Source organism: Triticum urartu, chromosome 2A (genome assembly GCF_056163025.1).
Source record: "Triticum urartu cultivar PI428250 chromosome 2A, HENAU_Tu73, whole genome shotgun sequence".
Lineage (NCBI taxonomy): Eukaryota > Viridiplantae > Streptophyta > Magnoliopsida > Poales > Poaceae > Triticum > Triticum urartu.
Window position 1 is genome coordinate 428069850 of NC_141874.1, and position 22417 is coordinate 428092266.

The following is a 22417-nucleotide window of genomic DNA, read 5'->3' on the forward strand; positions in this document are numbered from 1 at the left end:
AATGTTCACTTAGAGGTGGATAGCAAGGCTGTGGCGATGATGCTCAAAGGTTGGCAGGGTTAGAAAATCCAGAAAATAATGTGGCTAACATAGCACGATAAGGTGTTCAGGACCCATCGGATTGTATTCTTGAAATTGTATCAGACAAGTTTCCTAATGCTTTTTTTAAGAAATGAAGTGGCTTATTGATCCTAAAAATGAAGTGCAGCTCTCGAGGAAGCCGCTGATCGATCAGGCTCTGCTCCTTAGCATGTCCAATTGGCCGCAGGTCGTGTCCTGAAATGCTGAGGTACATTGAAATACATACTGCTTTCGGCGCTCGACAAAACCATTGTAGTTGAAATTCTAATGCAAGGCCTGCTTCCTGCTGCGCAGGGGATTTTGCTATGTCCATGTTGAGTTGTCGATGAAGCTAAGAATGGTAAAGATTTTGTTTTAAACAAGGAACGTGGGGAGCCAAAACACTATTTTAGTACAATATTTTTAACATAAAAAATATCCAAATAGATCACTTCCGTTGAATGTGAATGTTCATCCACACGAAGAAGCCCAAAAATATAATAATTGCTGCGAAGGTATGCTATCTCTCTCCGAATTTTGTTAGCGGTATTGGCTAAACTTTATCAAGTTTCTAATTTCTTTTAAGGATGAGTTCCTAAAAAAATCATAGAAGAAAATATGTTGATGTAGATAAAGAAATATTCTATAAGATTAGCATGTCCTATTTCAATAATTTTGGATCTTAAAAAAATTGACTAAAATTTGCATGAACAACGAATGTATTTTTGCACATATTATTTTAAATGAACTTTAAAATAAACTATTTTTCCCCGTTGCAACGCACGGGCATTTGTGCTAGTCCTACAGAACTAAATAGGTGACACACACACTCGACTACGCACCGAACGATACTGAGCAGTAAATCGCCTACGGCGTCCCTCCTATCTCGCACATCCTGCCAGTGTGCCTTCTCTTGGTACAGTAATTTCGATTTGACAGCCAATCCGATCACGTTTTTTGCCTACACACCATCGTAGTGCTGCTTTGAACCATATCTAACCTACTTGTACGCAGGGGGCATAAGTCAGAGCGAAACAAGAATCACCAGAAGCGCCACGATACCGAGACTTGCACGGGCAACCACCCTGCCCGCAGCGTCCCCGGTGTCGTCGCTGCTCTTGTCATCATCATCATCTGCCGGCGCATCCGCCGCCGGGCCGTCCGCATCGGGCCCATCCGTCGCCGGGCCGTCCGCGTCGGGCCCATCCGCGTCGGCAGGTGCGTTAGCGCTAGAATCGTCGTCGGACGGGGCAGGAGCAGGGGTGGGGGCTCCCTCCGTCTTTGGCTTCTTGCTCTTGGACGGCGCCGGTGCTGGCGCAGGAATCTTAGTAAGGGCAGGCGCCGGAGCGCGAGCTCTGCTGTTGTCGACGGAGCCGATGCTGGGCGGCACGATGGCAGAGCTGACCTCCAGCACGGAGATGTTGTAGGGGCGGGACATGACGGGCTTCACCATCTGGGACGTCAATGGGGCGCCGGGCTCGGCGGAGCCGAACATCATGACGCCGTCGGCGGCGCGCCTGGTGTAGTTGATAAAGCCCATCCGGTTGGTGGCCTGGCCGGTAGACTGGAAGAGCGTCGTGAGCACGGCCGAGCGGTTCTTCATGCTGCCCAGCTTCTCCGCGTCGTAGTAGTCCAGGACCACGTGCACGGCGAGCACCTTCCGCTGGATGTCCGAGGGGAGCGAGGTGATGGCGCCCATCCCTCCATTGTTGACTGCCAGCACCGTAATAGTCTGCCGGCGGTTGATCTCGTCCGCGAGCTTCGTCTGACTGAGGAGGCCGTTGAACGTGGAGAAGTCGGGAAACTCGCCAAGGATTCTGGTGATGTTGAAGGCTGCCGCCGGTGACGCCAGTGCGAGGAGTAGAAGCACCGCTGCGGCAAAGGAGGCGATCGGAGCCATGGTGGTGCAATTTGCTTCGCCGGAGATTGAGCGGCTTGTCGCTGGTTAAGGAAGACAATTGTCATTCAGGTGTGGTTAGGATGCTAAACTTGGACGTCCATGGCTGGACACGGCGATCCTAAACTTAGACGTCAATGGCTGGACATGGTGATGCTAAACCTGGACATCTGCATCTGCATGGTTTGTGGTGACAGTCTGTCTGCGAGGCTCAACCATTGCAACGGGTGCTCAGATCCGATCACTGTGTGTTGATTTTCGATTCAGAATTCATGTGTTCTCGACGGTGCCCATGGTGCTCTGGCAGAGAAGCTCGACCCAGGCTGGCCTTATGCGAGCGAGCAGATACACCTAACAAGGTTGACATGCCACATCTATGATCATCTTTATTTACAGGAGTCCAAAGGGTCCAGCTTATCTTTTTCTTCTTGCTTTCTTTTTTCGTTCCTTTGATTTTTACTAGTTCAAAAATGGAGCTCCGTTTCAAAATAGTGCCCCCCTTTCCTTCATGAAAACAATCACAGTTCATCTGTCCATTTGTAGAAAGGCCATGTCAAGAATAAACTCTGACAGCACCCTGTATAACATACATCCTCTTTATTTTCAGTTAGCGCTCGCAACTAAGCTACAGTATACCTGTGGTATGCATGACTTTACATGTCAACTCCGAAACTAACACCACGATTTTATATGCACTAACCTATCAATAAACTGTCAAATGATTCGGTTCATCAACCATGCCAAAACATCTGGAAATAAAGAAAAATCCCTGCAAAAAGGATAAAAGATGATGTCAGAGTCAATGTTGTGACTTTTCTGAGAGCACTCTCAAAGCAGCACTACATACTGGCGTGGTTTGCTTGAGTCAATTTTGTGACTTGTTAATGACGTCTTTTCTGGTATAGTGAATACCCAACAAGAGCAGACAGTAGTATAGTCCATAAAACCTGCAGAAGAACAAATATTAGTTAAATATAGATTATCTATTCAATTATTCAAATATGCTTATAATGTAAATTGAATTAAACTGATGTCAACAAAGTTAATGGATCTAAAAGCTAACAGATGCATAACAATCACCATATTTATTGTATTCCATCTCTCAAGCCTCTTTATTCTGGATTGCAAATCATCAAGCACACCATCTGTTGAAGAATTTTCTCTTATAGGTGAAGATAAATCAGAATTGAAGCTCCCTCCCTGCATTAGGGGGTATTTTAATATATAAGAATAGAAAGAGTTGAGCATAAATTGAGAAAAAAAAACAGCAGCCACAAAACCTGATTACTTTGATATTAAATCGTCATTTGATTTTAAATCCAATTACAACTAATCTACTATGTACAGTATTAATTATTTCAAGTCTGATGAAATTGTTCATGATACCAGCTGATCAGCCAAACCAACACTTTCTTTGCGGGAATTCCAGGAGCTACATGATCTATGATTAGGGGCGTTCAAGCGCGATTTTCCCAAGCCGTTCAAACCGACAAAATATAACTAAATCACACATGCATCTGAAAATACAAAATTACTACTCATGCTTCAACAACGGTTTAGCCAACCCACTGGGAACAGTGATGAACACCACTATTAAAACCATTATAATTCTCGATTATAAAAGCATTATCAGGGTGATGCAGTGAACTGTCAATTTGATGACGTTCAGGAAGTGGCAGAGCAAGGAATTCTTGGGACCCGAGCAAAGTCCAACACATATGCAGAAAATAAAAACATCCTGAGGAATTTGATGTTCAAGAGGGCAAACGTGATGCTGCCATGCTGGTAAATTCAAGCAGAAACTGCAGGCTACCAGATACTGGAACAATGTCCTTTCTCTATATGATCCAAATTACCACAAAAAATACCTACGCTTCCACAGAAGACAATTCAAGTACCAAGCTTTTCTACGATAGAGTATGAAACAAGCAAACAAGATTTGTTGCAATGCAATCTGCTCCACTGCTGGCCTGCACCCTGTTGGCATTCAAGCCTACCAATGGGGGTGGACAATTGGGAGTTAGGTATTTCTCTTTTCTTCTTGTCTGTTTTCAGACAAAAGTAACTGGCAGATATGATGCTACATAGATTTAAACCACGAAGTGCACGTGCTAAGCAATCTAACTGTCAGCCATAAGGTAAAGGTCGCTCACAATCATATCTTCATATCTCCTGTGCCAACAAGTTTAACCAGAATTTATATTCATTAGTCTACAAGTCATTCTCATGTGACTTGAAAACAGAAGTTAACAAATCATCCATGGAACACTAATAATGTAATATTGGAGATTAAAGATACAAGTAGGTACTGATGCTTTGGTTTACCTTGAAAAATAGCTATCAAGACAGGTTCCTCAAAAAGATGTAACAGGAATATAATGTACAAATAAGATGCAAAGTGTTGTCTTCCAAGTTAACATACTTGTGACTGGATGAACTCAACTAGTTCCTGTAGCCTAGCAGCTTGTTGGTTATGAATGCCAGCAGTAACATTATCATCCACTGGTAAACTCTCCAGAATAATTTGAAGATAGCTCTGCAAAGCACCAATAAAACCATGAAAAATATACGCAGAATGTACATATACGATTAAGATGAACTAGCTAAAGATTTTTAAGACCTTTGTTGTATATGAACCATCTAGGCTGAGAGAAGAGGCAGCAGATGAAACTATCTCCTTATTTGTTCCTTTAATTTGAATATATGGGTTTGTCACGCCTTGTAAATGGTCAACTTCTATAAGAATCTTCATTTGAATAAGATAATGTGTTAGTAGATAGCTCTTGCAGAGCCAATGATGATTAAGGCAGAAAGAATGAATCTATTGTCACAGGCATTGTTGATAAAAATTGCAGAAATCAAAATTGGTGTGGAGAAAAAGGTAAATGGTAACACAATGCGCAAATCAGTCCTAAATCAGATAAATGTGAGGAACGAGCTAAATCATACTTTTTTTCCAAATTGTATGCAATTGGAATCGTCATGTTCAGAAAAGCACTGTCACAGGGAGTGCCAGCATGGTATATGACCTTAAATATGAATCAGTATAACTACCAGTTCAGAAAAGCACTGTCGCATCGTTCTTTCATAGACAATGCACGTATCGGCGCCAAAAGAACAGGATCCACAGCATCCTTGTCGGCGAGGACGTGATCACCGACCCCTCGGAGATGGCTGCCGCGGCCTATGCTCACTTCAACGCGCTCCTGGGCTCAGAGGCGCCCCGAGACTGCGCCCTCGACCTCTCGGAGCTCATCACTCCCACCAGCCTGGAGGACCTGGACGCCCCCTTCGACGCTGAGGAGATCTGGCAGGCGGTTAAACGGCTCCCCGCGCGCAAAGTCCCTTGCCCCGACGGCTTCACGGCCGAATTCCTACGCGCGTGCTGGCCCATCGTCCGGCAGGATTTCGTCAACGTCTTCAGCCAGCTTTACGCGTTGCGAGGCCGCGGCTTCAGCTGCCTTAACCAGGCGCTGCTCACCCTGCTCCCCAAGCGCGCGGACGCCCATGCCCTCGGTGACTTCAGGCCCATAAGCCACATCCACTTGGTCGCCAAGATTTTCGCCAAAGTACTGTCGCTGCGCCTTGCGCCCAAGCTCAACTCCCTCGTCCGCACAAGCCAGAACGCCTTCATCCCAGGATGCAGCCTACACAACAATTTCATTCTCGTGTTCCAGTCTGCCCGTCTGCTACATCAGCTTGGCGCCCCACGCGTACTTCTGAAGCTGGACCTGGCACGCGCCTTTGACTCGGTCAGGTGGCCATTCCTGTTCGATGCCCTTCGCCGATACGGCTTTGGCACCAGGTTCCTAGATTGGCTAGCCATCTTGTTCTCGGCAAGCACCAGGGTGCTCGTCGACGGAGAACCAGGCGCAGTAATTTGGCATAGATGTGGATATGAGGATACACAGCTTTATGGGGACATTTTTAGTTTAATGGGAACCAGGCCCAGAAATTTAGGGGCTGTTTGGTTTTAGGACTAGCATTGCCATACTTTGCCACACATTTTGGCCAAACTTGCCTAAGGTTAGTTCATCAAAATGAGGGATCCGGCTTGCCTGCTCCCTCGCCATGCTCCCATCCGTGCTCCCACTCCATCCTACGGCTGTCCTTTTCTCCTTTTTTTTCTAATCTAATCATCTCCCCCCCTGATTTTAAGGGGGTGGGGCCGGGCCTTATTTTGTTCCAATTAAATCATGCCACGTATGCGGGAGCACGGATGGGAGCACGCTGGGGGAGCAGGCAAGTCTCGTCCCAAAATGAGAGCCACAAGTTGGCAAGCCTAAGGGAATCTTGCCACACTTTTTGTGTGTATGCCATGTGGGGCTCAAGTGTGGCTTGCCTAAGGTGTGGCTTGAACCAAACACTCACCTAAGTTGGTCAAACTTGCCTAACCTTAGGTGTGGCAATCTTTGGCAAAGTTAGTCACAAACCAAACAGCCCATTATACTCCAATTCTTAGTTTAATATGAGGATACATAGCTTTATGGGGACATTTTTAGCAAGTAGGATGTTCCGACTGAGAACACTGCAGTTACATCTATGAGAAATCTTTTTCAGGTCACAATACTAAACTACCACATTAAAAAAATACCCTATTCAGCATATTTCAAATCATGTGTAAGTGTTAACTCAATGCTAAAAATGTGTTCAATGTGTCTGTCCTTAACTATAGACCACTTAACTATACATCAACGGCTCAAACATGGTGATTATTGCACCACAGGTTGCCCATTGACGAACAGCACTAGCCGTTCATAAGAAATGCACACCTTTTGAGTTATAAGAAAACTCCTAGGTATACAATGTTATAATATGAGAGATGCATTCCAAAAGGCTGTTGGCTCTGCAGTGACATCGCGTGAGAAATATGTTGTAGAAAGCCCCAGGGTTCAGAATGTCAATGTGGACATCTTTCTGCCAACTTGCTAATGGCGTTCTAGGCAAATACGCCTTCAATGTGGTACAATTGCTATCCCCTTTGGTCCTTAACCACAACTCAGCAATAGTCATAAGCTTATAGAAGAACCATCAACCAGAGATCATGGAGCATGCATATTCCAGTAAATTTCTTTCCAAGAAAGGAAAATGAGTATAACTCTGAAGGAAAATAATAACCTTTCCATCTTGGTAAATCACGGCAGAAGCTTCAATGTATGCAACAGCTTGGTAGCTACAAAGTGGGAAGCAAAATAATAAATCATACTACTTCACTTCCCAAAGAGCTGGAAATAATTTAGCATGCAGATAGTAAGCTTTTGGTGTATCAACTGAGAATTTAACTGCCTAGAATCACATTTTCGTGAGTGATCACACAGCAGAAGTTTTAGATTTCTAGATATGTTGCCACAACATTCTTTTACCAACTAATATCTCCTAAAATTTCCAGCAACCATGCAACAGATCAGTTCCCGACTGATCAACTACTGAACTGTTATGAACGGAGTTTGTTGTATTGCACAGCACAAAGGAACAAAGATGTAGTCAATGCTACAATGACTCATGACTACTACCTACTCCCTCTGTCCCATAATATAAGAGCGTTTTCGACACTAGGCATTTTTGACACTAGTCAAGAAAAAAAACATAATACTATTAACATCCCTCCTCAAAAAACAACACTAACTATTGCAGATCTACAAACTACCAAGCCGGCGGCATAAGGACCACTGGACGGATCATCCTCATGTTGGATACTGGAGCATATTTCAAGAAGATAGGAAAATGCACTTGGTTACAAAATTAATGAGGATAAAATTGTACAGTGGGTCCCTAAACTACACATAGATCTTGATGCATCAAAAGTCACAACTCAGGCCACTTTTGAACAATGTTCTGCTTTTGTTATTTGCATGCATTTAGCTATATGTTTGAATGATGTGGTTGAAGGGTCACACATAGATCTTGATGCATCAAAAGTCACAACTCAGGCCACTTTTGAACAATGTTCTGCTTTTGTTATTTGCATGCATTTAGCTATATGTTTGAATGATGTGGTTGAAGGGTCTAGTGATGGCAAGTCGATGTGGAATTTTAGAGGGAAGAGGTCATATTGTCGTTATATGATATAGCATCTTATTACTAATCCATCTGTAACATTAGTTATACTAGAAATGGTCCCACTGGCCCACTAGACAAGTATAGGAACTTTCCAAGACAATCTGCTCAAGTATCACATGGACTACACGAATTTCTTATGAAAGTATGACAGGTGAAGGAAAATGCCATACAACACACAACGTACCCAAGCTTAAGCAGTCCTGCCACAGTACTGGCACTAATATCAAAATCAACCTTTGGCTGGATAATAAAATTCCCTTCCCTTATAGGCTGGATAAATAGAAGAGATGAGATGGTAACATGCCATTGAACTGAGTCAATAAAACAGAACGAAAAATGGAAATGTGGAAGGTACACAAACCTCTCGTATTAACACTGCAAATCTTCCTTCACATATTCTGACCCTAATACACTCACCTTCTGTCAGCTGTCCATTTGATGGTATGCCAGGAAGCCTTAAGTACACATCAGTAAAATTCTGGACAGAGCTGCAGACCTTACTGGCATCAAGCACTTTTAGTATGTCTTGGTAGGATACCTATTTTTAAAATAAATAAAAGGGAAAAAAAACTCAAACCAATGGAAACATGAAGAGTGACAAATAGAGCTACATAACTTACCTGTTTTGTGCTTTTTAATACAAAAGGCGAGCTTTCAGGAGAAAGCACAGGATCAAAATCATTTTGAATCTTAAGCTGCAAAGTACATAAAGAAGAAATATTTCATGAGTCCAGACCACCTTCACATATGGCATAAATCAAATAAGTTAACACTCATGTCTCTTGTACCAACATGAGCATCGACAAGATGTGGTTCTATGTATTGCTGAAACAGCGGAAACACGGTGGTCATAATTTCATTCTGGGAAATAGAAAAGCCAGCACGATTCTTGTCTCTCTGTATTCTTGCAATAAGATGAGAATGAACTCCCCCAACCTAGTACAGGGAATATAGTTAATCTCCAGATATAAATATAATGAAGTAGCAGATAATGCGACTAGGCCAACAATTCTTCAATATTTAAAACACGGAGTCTTACAACTGCAATCCACAAATCCAGTGATTTCCTTATGGCAGGATGCAAAGTATAGACACCTTCAAAGATTACCTGGTAGTCGAAAAATGCAAGGCAAGAAACAATTTAGGCTAAGCTGTAATGTGTACAAATCTAAGGGCATGAACAAATAATGTTGGGCTGGAAGTCTGAAACATAGCACTACAGTGATTTTTTATCATCTAATGTGATTTTTATCTGTGGAAAAGCATTGGGATCTTAACAAGTACCAAGCTACAGAGACAGTTATTAAGAAATAAGGACTGGAAAAATTGCTCCCTGCTGAACTCATTATTCACCAAGGTGGCAAGGCGCTCCCTGCTGAGCAAAATGAACCATAACAAAAGGTACTCAAATGAACTACAGAAGTGTTAGATGAGTTAGTTTACCACTCCACATTCCTCGGACACTTGGAACTCCTTGAATCCATTTCTTTTGAACTTCTCAAAGTCAAAGCAAGGGACTTTTGCTTTATGAGTATTTCTAATCTCCTTAATATTCTGCAGTGCAAAGAAAGGATTCATTTAACAGGCAGGAAGGGAGAACATACTACATACTTACTCAAACCATGTGTACAAAGAATCTAAACTGCATAAGTCAAAAAACAAAATGCCGGAACGGCAGCAAACAGAATGATGTGATCCTTGATACCTATGTTGACTAAAAGAACATTGTTTTCTCCCTTTTGCTACGAACACCGCCAAAACAATGAAGTTCATTGTATTTGTACGAAGGAGCCTGACAATAGGCACAAAAATCTGATGAAGATCACATAGCAATGGCCCAATTTGAAATGAAAGGGGGCAGACCCCAGACATCTGAGTGAAGAATATACAAAGAGGGGAGTAGAAACATTGTGCCTGGAAAGGCAGGGGAGTTGTGCCTGCTCACCAAGTTTGCAGGTCGTAGCCAGACACAAGACGTGATCCACACAGGTGACCAAAACGTTTGTGCCAGTGAGCAAAGCTTCACATGGTGGTGGTATCAAAAGCAGTGACAGTGTGCAAGGAAGAAGCAATGGTATGCGATGTACCGGAAGCAAAAGAATGTGAAGTCAGTCAATGATGTAGTGTTATCACGGATCTCAACAGCAGCGACCACCAACCACTACCAACTAGTGCTGCTGTTTGACAGAAGAAAGCAGGAGCTGCCAAACCAAGATCAGAAAGATGGTCAATAGAGATAAGCTGCATAGCAAGCTGAGGAATATGGGAAACATCACAGGTATAGAAATGAGGCAAAAGAGTTCTGGTAGGTGCAGGCATCGATTGTACGATCACATGTCTGAAAAGACAAGTAAATAGCTAGAAGATCGTTATGACCCAGAGAAGTGTCTCGTGCCATCCAGGAGGAGGCACCATGATCCAAAATACAGTAAGTCTTATGACTCGATGAGGACAAGTGAGCAAAGATGGTGGAGCAAGTACTGGAGCGGGAGACAATACACATTACCTAATACCGTCGGTAGTGTTACAGCAAGAGCCATTGTGGTAGTTGATAACAGTTGCCAAGTATGCCCTGTAGAGAGGCAATGGCGGCATTCCTCAAGCAGGTGAAGCCATAGCAACCCTCAAATGGACCCACAACAACAATGCCAGCATCACCTAAACCAGACCAACTGGTGGCGATCACCAATCTGCTAAGTGCTGCCCAAGGCAGGAGAAGAGCCGAGACAGAGCTGACGTTAGAGTAGCCCCAGTGGCAGTGGCATGACTTGCAGAGGACCCGGTGGCCAATTGGTATTACCAGCACAATGTAGAGGAAGACATCTGATCTTGGTAGATATACAGGGATGGGAAAAATAACCATTAAACCGAAACCAAGTTTGCTGTTGATTCGGTTTTCGGTTTTGCATTTATGATGAAGCAAATTTATTTCACTTAATTTGGTTTTTGGGTCTTGGAAACGAACTTCGCTGATCCAACCAACATAGCTGCAACAGCTTTACTGCCGAACCTACTAAAAGGCTACTACTGGGCAGCCCAATAGCCATCAATCAGCATTTTGCTAGCCTAAGCCCATTGCCCTCCTAAAGTTGTATGCCCATCAGTCTGAGACACTCATCGTGCCGCCACCAAGCTTCTGAGTCCTGACATACCCCAAAGTCCCACACCTTAGCAACACCGCTCCACTCTAGTTGGCCACGCTCCAGCTGGCGGTGGCATCCCCCCCTTGTTCCCCATGCAGCCACACTAGTCACAAAGCCACCCAGTGCTGCACCTCGGTGGGTAAATGAGCATGGTAGTGCCGTCGGGAGCATCACAGATAACATCAACAAGGATGAAGGCGGTCACTCCACGGAGGCATGGTCTTGGACGTGATATTTTTTGCAACCTTAGTGGCGAGGACGGCTGATCTGATATTGTTCGGTTGACCAGTAAACTGAACCAACAAACCAAGAAAAGGATCGGCCTTTCTGTTTTCGGAGTCTCTGATTTTGGCAGCTATTTCTGTTGGAATTTGCTGAAAATATATTAGAATAGTCCAAATTAACCTGACTAAATTTCAGTTTAAACCGAATGGTGAATGCCCACCCCTGGGTGGATGCCCCATGGTGGCAGCACGAACAAGTTCCAAGGAAGCGGCGACCAGATTTGATATCACAACTACGGCAGCCTGTGTAAAGGCGGCATAGGCTATATTAGGGGCAACAGGCTGGGATAGAGCTAGAGATGATTCCAAAGGAGCGACCACTTGAACCACCAGTTGAGGCAGTCAGACCTGTGTTTGGGGCAGCAGTCATGGTGCGGCTGGGCACGAGCTCTGTTCAGTTTTGTAGGCAACAAATCTGGTAAATCTGCTGATTACGACAAATTAACGGAATCCCAGCTCTTCAACTAAGTTTGCATGGCCGGAAATTTGGAAGCATGTTAAGAAATTTCAGATTAAGCAATCGTATATCTTCTGGCACAGGAACTCGAAATTCACTTGACAATACACAAAAAGTGGTGTTTTTGACAAAATTGACTCTTGTGGAAATATCGGTAAAAAGTGACCGTAGTCCAAAACTTTTAACCAAATCCAACCCTCTTGCTCAGCACCAACCATTCCGATGATGGTCTTGGCTAGGTCAGCACTATACATCTTGCCATTGAGAAAAACTTGGCTTTTTTGTGATCCAAAAGTCGTTTTGTAGGCCAGAGGCACTGTCACCATTCACACTGGAGCTGCGCAGGTAGTGAGCAAATCATGCAGCAGAAATGCATGGCGAATTAAAAAAGAATACTGACTCAAGGCAGGAGTGCAGCTCCCGAGCAGAAACAATCGTGCGGGGCAAAGCATGGCGAATAAAGAAGGTAATGCTAACTCAGGGTAGCAGAATAGGGAGCCACGTTTCAGCAGGTACATCAAAATATGTAAAGCTGCTGCCTGCATGGTAGTACTAGTACTAGGGGGACAGGAACAAGTCAACAATAGTCACAGCCTAGTGATAAATAGTAGGAAATGCCTTTTTGTGTTGCTCACTTGCTTTGCTCTGCATGCTTGCTCTCATTACCTGTTCAGCGCCAAAGAGAATGGCGCTGAGCACTCAAAGCTTAGCTCCGGCAACCGTGACGCTGACATGCGTATCATCGTTTGGCTCGCAAAAATTGCTAGGTTTTTCTCAGCACCGAGAAGCATGGTGCTGACCTAGCGAGGTTGAGAGCCAGGGTGGCTGGCGCTGAGCAAAAGAGTCAGATTTGGTTAAAGTTTCAGACTAGGGTCATTTTTGGCTGGAACTTTCAATAGAGGGTCAATTTTGTCAATTCGCACCCAAAAAATCTGTGGATTTAATTAATGAAAATGGCATCACCTTAGTCAGCAAGGCAATATCCAATGAGCTATACTCGTCATATTTATAGTCCCTCACTTGCTCAGGCTTGTAATAGCTTTCCAAGCTTATAACTTCACAACCAATTATATTGGCCATCTTCTGAGCTAAACTTGTTTTTCCCGATCCACTAGGACCACCTACAAATAAGGGCAGGTAAATATTGACAACTTAAACACCTAGAGAAGAAACTTTCAATGAGAGGGAGAGAAACATAGATCTTTGCTATAAAGTTCTACTCCCTCCGTCCCATAATATATGAGCGTTTTTTACACTAGGGTATTGTCAAAAACCCTCTTATATTATGGGACGGAGGGTAAACTAGTCATAAACCGGTGCAGTCCCACAGGCTAAAATAAAGAGTAACTTTCTTTAAGGCTATTATTTTCAATTACACTAAACTAAGATTATTACTCCCTCCGTCCGAGAATACTTGTCCTCGAAATGGATGTATCTAGACTTACTTGTCCTAGAAATGGATGAAATGGATGTATCTATAACTAAAATAAGTCTAGATACATCCATTTCGAGGACAAGTATTTTCGGACGGAGGGAGTATTAATTTGCATTTGTTTTCCACCTTGATTGATTTGGTTATTACCAAATAAATACATATTGAATTTATTTTGACTGGTACGATTTACAAATTGTGATGTGAATTCTGACCTTCTAACTGTTATCTAATTCCTTTTAACTCATCTTTTGACAGGTATAGTAGTTAGATTTAGTAAATAGAAAGGCTGCCTCTGTTTAGCAGACAGTTTTTCCAGTACACATATATGTTTATTCGATTACCAGAAAGGTACAAGCAGCCAGTACTGGTATTAAAACACAAGCAAGAAGAGACACTTGAACACCAGTTATTCCTAAAAGAAAAACTGTACAGGCATGGACTGTAATGCGCCGGGAATCCAGCACAGTTGACATGACTTGTAAGCAAATGGCATAACTATCACATGTTGTTTTCTTAAAAACTATAAGTAGAATTTCCCGTATTGCAGTAGTCATGCAGTACAGTACGTGTAAAAGATATCGATTCAATTAGAATTAGGTGAAACTTGGGGGTAACTTAGGTTTCAAAAACACTTGAGTGATGGTGACACCATAAAGTGAACACGGAAATGTGAAATTGCTACCAAGAATATCTGAGGCAAAGGGCTTAACATTTTGAGTTGTGCCAGCAAAGTGGTATGGGTAAAGTACTTGTCAACAATCCTAAAGGAGATACTTGGCCTATAAATTTTACTTAAAATACTACATCAGTCCGCTAGATAAGGTAAGGCCAAAAGGGACATCCATTACCAATCCCAACAATGACAGGAAATCCTTTGGTCTCCAACACTGCCTGAAAGACAACGATTAATGGAACATTCTTAGATCTGCGTATGCATAAACTACTGCCCGAAAAAATATGTGTGGTACCTTACCTGAATTGCTTGAACTGATAGAAGAAGACCCCTATCTAAGTCATAAGAATCTGGCAGGGGTGCTAGCTGGATGTTACCTCTTGAAGAAGAATCTGAGAACGCGTTAGAGATAATCATGAGACATTGTACAGAGGAAAGCCCTGGAGTTGGTGCTCCAACGAGAAGAAACGGAAAAACAGGCTTCTCCTTTTTCATATAGATAACGTGTGGAAAAATGCATCACAGATTTCTGGTCTGAAGTGAAAAGTTGAAAACCTGGAATAAACTGCCATTTTCCCAGAGAAGGTTCCTGGTCAAACTTTTTGGGTGGAGACCTAGTCCATGGTTGCACAAAGTCATCAAGATTTGCAACTCTATCGGTAAGAACACGAATTGGTTTAGGCACAGCAATTTTCTTTTCTTGACTGTCAGTCAGTAGTGTGCTGGAGACTGGTGGGGGTGTATTAACTCGTGGAACTCCTAAAAACAAACAAGATACATATTAGCAGACAGCTTTGACTGGAAACACAAAATAGTTAAACAAGACTTCTACCTTTGCTCTCCAGGATCATTTCCAGGTAGGACTTTGTTATCCACGGACCCTTTATGCCTAGATTGGAAGCTTCTGCTGCAACAATCTAAATTATGCAAGTAAGTAACATTTTCCAAATGCATCTGAAGTTCAATAATAACGAACATCAAAAGACACCTAAAGGTTCTAACATGTAGGACTTGGAAGGAAATTCGAATAATTTAGAATTCAAAAGCACCCCACCTTCACTTTAAAAGCAATAATAAAGCAACTTGAAGGAAATTTGAATAATTTAGAATTAAAAAGCACCCTTCCTTCATTTGAAAAGCAATAATAAAGCACTGTTAAAGCGCTAATCTTATCAATTGAGAACATAATTAGAAAGACACCTAAAGGTTCTAACATGTAGGACTTGAAGGAAATTCAAATAATTAAGAATTCAAAAGCACCCTTCCTTCACTAGAAAAGCAATAATAAAGCACTGTTAAAGCACTAAGCTTATCAATTGAGAACATAATTAGAAATTACAGCCATCTACAGGTTCAAAACAGCCTTATAGCTCAACTAGAAGGGGGGGAATCGTAGAACTTCAGCTCCATGGACAATTACAGTTTCGTGACGTTACATGTATGACCCTGTTGTAAAAGGTTTGATGTACAAATACCTTGTACTTGTAACCTAGGGCCTCATGGTAGTACAAGTTGCTATTCCTTCTAACATGGTAACGAGAGCCAATTAAGGCCTCGGCCTCTTAGATCATTTTTTTAGCCGCTCTCACGATCGATCTCTTCTGTGACCCCATCTACTACCACCAACAGACCGTCGCCTCCTCTGCCTTGCACATTTCTGGAGGACTCGCTTAGCATTCCTAGCTCTTGCTGATGCATGACACATACCCGTCGCTAGGATCACCACTCATCCTTGACTCTACTGCTGCTGCCGCCATTTTTGCTTAGATCAGCCAACCATGGCGATTCAAATTCGTAGGAAGGGATTCTTAATACGAACCCTGCCCTAATACGACTACTAAACATACAAGTGACATATTCAACTTGGTCTAGGATTACTCTGGACGTATAGCTGGACTCAGGATGGGTGCACCTTAGCTGAACTCAATTCGGCTTGCACTGGAGGAAAATCGGGCGGTGTCGTAATAGTTTCCCCTGAACGAATCCACCGCATCATTGATGATGCAGGAGGATGTAGTATACAACTCAGTCATATAAATATATAGTATGTTCCAGATAAGAGGAGATTGGATCCATTGATCATTTAAAGGACCAAAATTGTTACAAGCCAGAAGCAAACAAACATCAGGCTTTTCTAGGGTGTCCACAAGCATGTACTGCAGGAGTCAAGGTTCCAGTTTTAGCACAAGAACTTTCAAAATTATTTAGAGTACCAGGATGAGGATATAGGCATGCAAGTACCAGAGATGACAGAGACTAGTTGTTAAGGGTGATCACGGTTTCCAAGTAATTGTTGCTCCATACAAGTATAATGTAAAAAAAAACTGTATGCAGGAGCTCATACCTTCCTACTTGGCCCTTTTAATACCAAAAAGGACTCGTTCAGGCTATCAATAGTCTCTGCTGCGATTAATAACTGATCTCTCTTGACAGTTCTGGACGTACGTTTAAAGCTAACAACAACACTATATCCCAAGGCCAACAATCCTCCAAGAGTTGTCCGTCCAACCTGAGACACATTCAAAAATTGGCAAACACATAAGAGAGTCAAATCCAGTTGTAATTCCTGTAACTCTAGTACATACTAAGCATTAGAGATAGCCAAAAGGAGGGGTATGCCAAGCAAAAATTGGTGTGAAGTTATCTCGAAATGATACACTGACATGTATCTAAGAACAATTTTTGAATGCTGGAACGGCATCTATTCAGGAACAGACGGAGTATTCCTAACTATTGGGTTATTTTTAATTTTGTCCAAATAAATGAAGTTGAAGGCTTGAAGCTAGAGCTTCCAGTTATATATCTGGTAATGTGTTCTAAAGAAAAAATTGTTCTATTCCATTTGCCTGTTACTAGAAAATCTTGCAAGATAATACTGAAAACAAATTATTTAATCCTACATATTTCATATACACTGGAAAAATCTGAAGTTCTGAGGTAAGACATCCATCAGAAACAAATGGAACCAAAGTGGCACATAATTCAATTGATTTATGCCAGACATTCTTACAAATCAATAGCCATGTCAACTTTGATTTTGTTTATGCACAACAGCATAACAGTTCACAAAAACATTTATGGTATAAACCAGCAACAAATAATACCCACTTTAACACATATCATTTCTCTGTTGTATTTGTTATTTATAATGGATAAAATCAATGAAGAACAAATATCCTTCTCTTTTTCTTCCGCTTTCATCAGTTATGGAAGCCATGCAGAAGAAACTGCAAGTGAATATGCAATAATGCAATAGCCAAAACACCTCTAGTTGCGTCTGGCCTCTTCCAAACATTGGTAAACAGCCAAACACATAGTATTTGATCTTAGGCCATCTCCGGTGAATTGGTCAACATACAAAATGGGACCTACTTTGAATCAGCCTGTTTTGCACAATGTTTCAGATCGGATCGAAGGGGGGAAAAAATCCTACGTCCACAATCCTTCGTGCGCCTCTCCCTCATACGCCCTCTATCTCTCACACACAGTGTGGATGGTCTCACTAAGTCAACGCCAATTTTCTTCCTGGTAGTTGGGGCTAATTTGAATATTCAATGAAGATATCATGTTGTTATTATACGATTTAACAATTTCAGAAGTTTAGGATGATAAGATCATTACCTCAAACTCAGCTTTTGGACGGATAATAAAGAACTTGTCAACAATCCTCTGGTCCCCGAGAGACAGGTAGTATCTTATACCACATTGCGTAACTTTAATCCAATCATCAATTTTAATTTCTTCAGAAGCAAAAGGTGGCCTAAGGTACATCTCAATAAAGCTGAAATAGTTTAAGCAAACAATTGTCACAAACTGAAATGTTGAATAGGCATAAGCATGATAAATCTACCAGAGAACTTGATATCAACAGAACAACTCTGGATGAATGTAAATATGAATTCAGAAAGGAAGGAAGAAAGGATACGCACTTCTCAGTTTCTGATTTACTTTTATCAAAAGAATAGAATTTCTGGCCATCTGGTAACTACAAAGACAATAGGCAAAGTTAAAGAATCAAAATACAAGAAAACAGTAGGCATAACAACAATTAAGGCCCCGCTTGGATTCGGTGTAAGTTTATACACCCAGATTTAATTTACAGGTGTAAATTACAGGCCACAGTGCGTTTTCTGTCTGGAATAAAAACGACGGCCGGAGGTCTGTATCAATTACGGAGGTATTTGGGAAGCAACCGACAATCCAAGCGGGGCCTAAGCAACAGTAACTGCACATTCTGATTGTAGGTTCCGTGTCAATATGTACACCTCCATTTCCTTTTCTTGTAATTTTGGACCAATGACAGTCTCCACACACATCCTTGATTATTACTAGTTCTAATAATATGAAACTACTACTTCTGATGACAAATATAATATTACCATTTTCATGTGACAAATCAAGATGGTTATATTGGTGGTCAAAGTTTTGAAAGGTTTATTTATTCCATGCATTTTAGGACATCAGGTAAGAGTACGATGAAGTAGTATGGTTGCAATTAATGCTGACTGGATGAAAATATATGGTTGTATCCATCATCGGACAATATATCAATGTTTGACCAATGAGGCAATGAGCATTTTAATTAAATAATACTATCCTACATCAAAATGCAAATAAATGACAATTCAAAAACTGATACGGTCTCCAAAGTACAAATTTAACCAGCAATTTCCACTAAAATATATCTATAGAACCCAATAAATTTACTATTACATGCATTTTTTAAGGCTTATACTCACAATTTCATACATCTGATCGGAACATTCATAAAGACATTAATGGCCAAAGTTAAAGTGCTTTGACTGCATGCAGTCTAGACTGCATAAAAACCTAGCGATAAGCAACTAAAGTCCTAGCAATGATGTTATACACCTCAATCTACTATTCCACAGAGAAGTAGATTTGCACTGTCACATAGTAGTCATTTGAAACTGAAGAGGAACGGAATATTGTCAATGTAAACAAAGATGACAAGCTATGCTGGTGGGCCGTTAAGGTAAACAGCGCAACACCATGTTTCAATTTCGGTGCTCTGACACCCACTAGCAAAGAACAGGCTTTGCTCAACAGCTTGGGGTTTTCAGCCTAAGACCTTCCAATCAAAGGTAGTTTACATAACTATAGCGTAAACAAAAGCTGCTGCATTATATTACAAAAAACTGCATACACAAAATGTTATTAATCAACTGTAAACCATTGCTGACCTCATTTTTGCATTTCAGTTTGTAGTACGGCTCACGGAATGAGCAGACAAAGCTATTATCAATTCTAATCTGCACCAGCAACTCAAATAGGTTATGTCCAGACTGAATGTATAAATGGTAGCTACAAACTAAAGGAAAAACAGAGAATTACAGAAATTATATTTATACTTGAGCATGATGCAGGTCTGGCTCAATGTGCTTTCTGAACAGCGGAAATATGCTATCAATCAGATAGTCCAATGAACAAGAATCTCCAATATCATGCTGAACTTTAGAAAGCAGGCTAAAATGAACACCACCAACCTGAAATTGTGTAAAAGATTAAACATTAACTTGGGCCATTGCTATTGTCATGTAACAAAAAGATTTCAAACCAATGTTTTACCACAGCAACACGAATATCGAGCAGTGACCTTAGTGTTGAATGCAGAGCATAAGCACCATCAACAATCACCTACAAGGATAACTTGTATCAATATAGCAAGATTATCTGATCCTAAGGTTGTCAATAATGTCTAGCATGTAGTCTGAGATATCACACCACTCCAGATGATGAAATCTTCAGTTGTCTCCATCCTGTACGTTTCTTCTCTTGAAAATCAACCAGTGGCATCAACGTATCTTTGCCCTTCACTAGTTCCTGCTCAGCAAACATGATTGTAAGGATACTTGTCATACACCTAAATAAGCAGAAAATTGTCAATATAGCAAGCAAGCAAGAATATTAAACATTACCTAACAGTGGTTACAAACGGAATATTGATTTGATAAGAACATCAAGTGTAGATAAAAAGAGCAATCATTACTTTTGGAAACATGGACAAAGCAGAAATTCCAATTTGTGTATTCCAGCTGGTTAAGCACGGCCCAACAAGACCAAATCAATCGGCTGCTAGATGCTCAATTAAAAAGTAATGGTACACCAGAGAGATTGGTCTTTTAAGATCAGAATTGCAAACTCATTCACAAAGGCATGTTTTGAAATTTCACCCGATGAAATGAAATTTGGTTTATTATATATTTGCAAATAAGCAGATCAGAACCAATGCAAATTTGGATTGTTGGGTCCCCGGATTATTTGAGCTATATTCTGATCATGCAAATGAGTGCTCCACAAAGATCATGCACTACATTTTGTATGTAAAACACCACAAAATGAAAAGTATAGAAGAAAAACAAGATCACGCAGCCCATGCACAAATGCATAAGAACAAGACCAAGCCCAGTCAATACCAAGAGCATGCTCAACAGGTGAGATATGCTTTGTGCCAGTGGCCATGTTGATCAAGTTACATAATCAAGTAGGAACATATGCACGGAACTTAAGGATGGTAGGTAGCTCATGTATACATGTCTTCGTGCCATAAGCTAATATCTTTTACTAGTCCATTTCACAATATCTGTCAAATCGCATACCTAGGGGGCACAACATTGAAATAATAATTGATGCAGGTGATCATGCTTGCTCTCATGAGATAGATTATTAACATATTTATCTGATAAAAGCAAGCATTATCCAGTTCCATCAAATATATTTTTTCTGCCTCTATTAATATTCTGGTAGCATTTTGGTCACTGCTGACATGATTCTGATCCCTTCTGAGAGACAATCAAGAGTCAGAAAGAAGCACTCCGAACCATTTGCCGGAAAACAGTCCTAAGACAGATTTTGGTTCTTTTCTAACATGTGCTTACTTCCAGAGCCAAGACAATAAATACATAAACAATCAAACATACTAATAACCCCTGCTGGTATGAGTATAAATATTCTGCAGCATCCAGATGTATGAGGGTTGCGGTGGAAAGCAATAGTGCAACAAAGATACAAATTAAAGCATAAACCCTTTTCCCATGTTAGCTACCCCCATATATTCTGCTTGCCAAATTTATATGGCAACTTCTCTAATTCAACTACATACATAGTATAAAACCACTAGGCATGATCATATCTTCCGTCGACTTCTCGGGCATGTGCATCCTAAGTCATACAGTTAGGTCGGACATGTGAATCATAAGTCATACAGTTAGGCTTGGACCTTACTCCTGAGGTGGCTAAAAGATCATTAGCATGGGACGGTTACTATTTCAAATAATAATCACAATACGGAAGTTGGTGGTTCGGCCAAATTTCACGGAGCATATGCATCTTTGGACTCTGTTCTATTATTTTCTTGCATAGAGGACTATAACAGAAAGTGTCACTAACACTAGAAACTGGGCACTCCTCTTTCTGGAAACAACTCCGCTTTACCCGTATGCAGCCACCCATGAAGGCATAAATTGTACTAGTGCTGGTATTCTCCTTCCAACAGCAACAACCAGTACACGCGCCTTCAGAATACGATCGAGCAGGGAATCCACGCCCACCATTCTGGCTGCACTCTGACCCGTCATTAAAGCAAACAAGCTGCACGCATCCAATCCCATCCGCATGTTGAACGGCTCCGAGAGAAGCGGACACGGACCTGGAGGTTGCACGCGAGGGCGTCGAAGTCGATGGAGTCGATGTCGCTCCCCTCGTCAGCCCCTGCCCCCGTGCGGTAGTTCTCCATGGACACAATCACGACGCACCCCAGCACCGATGCCACCTTCTCCGCCAAGCTGCGCAGCACGGCACCACCAGCCCCAAATGAACAACCAATCAGCTCCTTACCAAACGAAATAGATAGTATCGAACAGCCATCGCGAAACGGTCGCAGGGATGGGGGAGAATATGGTTATAATCTACCTGGTCTTGCCGGAGCCGGTAGGCCCGCCGATGCCGACGGTGACGACAAGGCCATCCTTGCGCTCCCGCAGCTCCTGGATCGCCTTCACGAGGAGGTAGTAGCCGCGGTCGAATGACTGCATCAAACGCAGCGGGTGGGATTAAGGGGGGAGTAATGGAGGAGAACAGAGAGGGGGGCGAAGGGGGAGAGGGTTTACCACATGGAGGGGGAGGGACTGGAGGATGGAAGAAGAGGAGGAGGAGGCGGCGGCGGCGGCAGAGGCGGATGTGGGGGAGGGAGGGGACGAAGGATGGTGGAGCAGGAAGTCGCGGCCGCCGGCCTCGAGGCAGCGCTGCAGGAGGTCTGCATCCATGGCGACGAGGTGGAGTGCGGACGAAGGAAAGAAGGGGGAGAAAAATGCTTCTCCCTCCTTGAGTTCTTTTTTCAGAGGAGCTCGAGTTTTTTGTTTTCTTTTTTATTTTTGTTGAGAGAGAGA

At 42.1% G+C, this 22417-nt stretch overlaps 2 protein-coding genes across 5 annotated transcripts; both read right to left on the reverse strand.

The window, feature by feature from the left end:
- Window positions 1-719: 719 nt before the first annotated feature.
- Window positions 720-2288, reverse strand: LOC125537628 (fasciclin-like arabinogalactan protein 14). The gene has a single exon (XM_048700956.2). The coding sequence runs from the start codon at window positions 1958-1960 to the stop codon at window positions 1085-1087; it is 876 nt and encodes a 291-aa protein (XP_048556913.2). The 5' UTR covers window positions 1961-2288; the 3' UTR covers window positions 720-1084.
- Window positions 2289-2466: 178 nt separating this feature from the next.
- On the reverse strand, window positions 2467-22386 carry LOC125537627 (P-loop containing nucleoside triphosphate hydrolases superfamily protein). 4 transcript variants are annotated; one of them, XM_048700954.2, is made up of 27 exons: window positions 22139-22375; window positions 21942-22057; window positions 21679-21814; window positions 19755-19853; window positions 19599-19667; window positions 19382-19516; window positions 19214-19282; window positions 17939-17994; window positions 17631-17790; window positions 16354-16518; window positions 14842-14926; window positions 14565-14768; window positions 14310-14401; window positions 14185-14227; window positions 12865-13022; window positions 9461-9571; window positions 9057-9125; window positions 8810-8953; window positions 8638-8712; window positions 8379-8555; window positions 8202-8287; window positions 7076-7130; window positions 4578-4703; window positions 4380-4493; window positions 3038-3157; window positions 2805-2904; window positions 2467-2726 (listed from the first exon to the last, which is right to left on the reverse strand). In XM_048700954.2, the coding sequence occupies exons 1-26, from the start codon at window positions 22292-22294 to the stop codon at window positions 2839-2841; spliced, it is 2886 nt and encodes a 961-aa protein (XP_048556911.1). In that variant the 5' UTR covers window positions 22295-22375; the 3' UTR covers window positions 2467-2726; window positions 2805-2838. The 4 variants fall into 4 exon arrangements, 3 of the variants coding, with proteins under 3 accessions (XP_048556911.1, XP_087400164.1, XP_048556910.1); XM_048700953.2 differs by lacking the exon at window positions 2467-2726 and having other exon boundaries at window positions 2807-2904; window positions 3021-3157; window positions 22139-22386; XM_087544038.1 differs by lacking the exons at window positions 21679-21814; window positions 21942-22057; window positions 22139-22375 and adding an exon at window positions 21465-21613.
- Between the last annotated feature and the right edge of the window lie 31 nt (window positions 22387-22417).

Bases quoted from the DNA above. Each gene is read 5' to 3' on its own strand.
- LOC125537628 (XM_048700956.2), bottom strand. From the start codon at position 1,960: ATGGCTCCGATCGCCTCCTTTGCCGCAGCGGTGCTTCTACTCCTCGCA.
- LOC125537627 (XM_048700953.2), bottom strand. From the start codon at position 22,294: ATGGATGCAGACCTCCTGCAGCGCTGCCTCGAGGCCGGCGGCCGCGAC. The intron at 8,713-8,809 runs GTTGGTACAAGA...TGTACTTTGCAG, and splicing joins CACATCTTGTCGATGCTCAT to CTTAAGATTCAAAATGATTT. The intron at 8,556-8,637 runs GTAAGTTATGTA...TTTTAAAAATAG, and splicing joins TATTAAAAAGCACAAAACAG to GTATCCTACCAAGACATACT.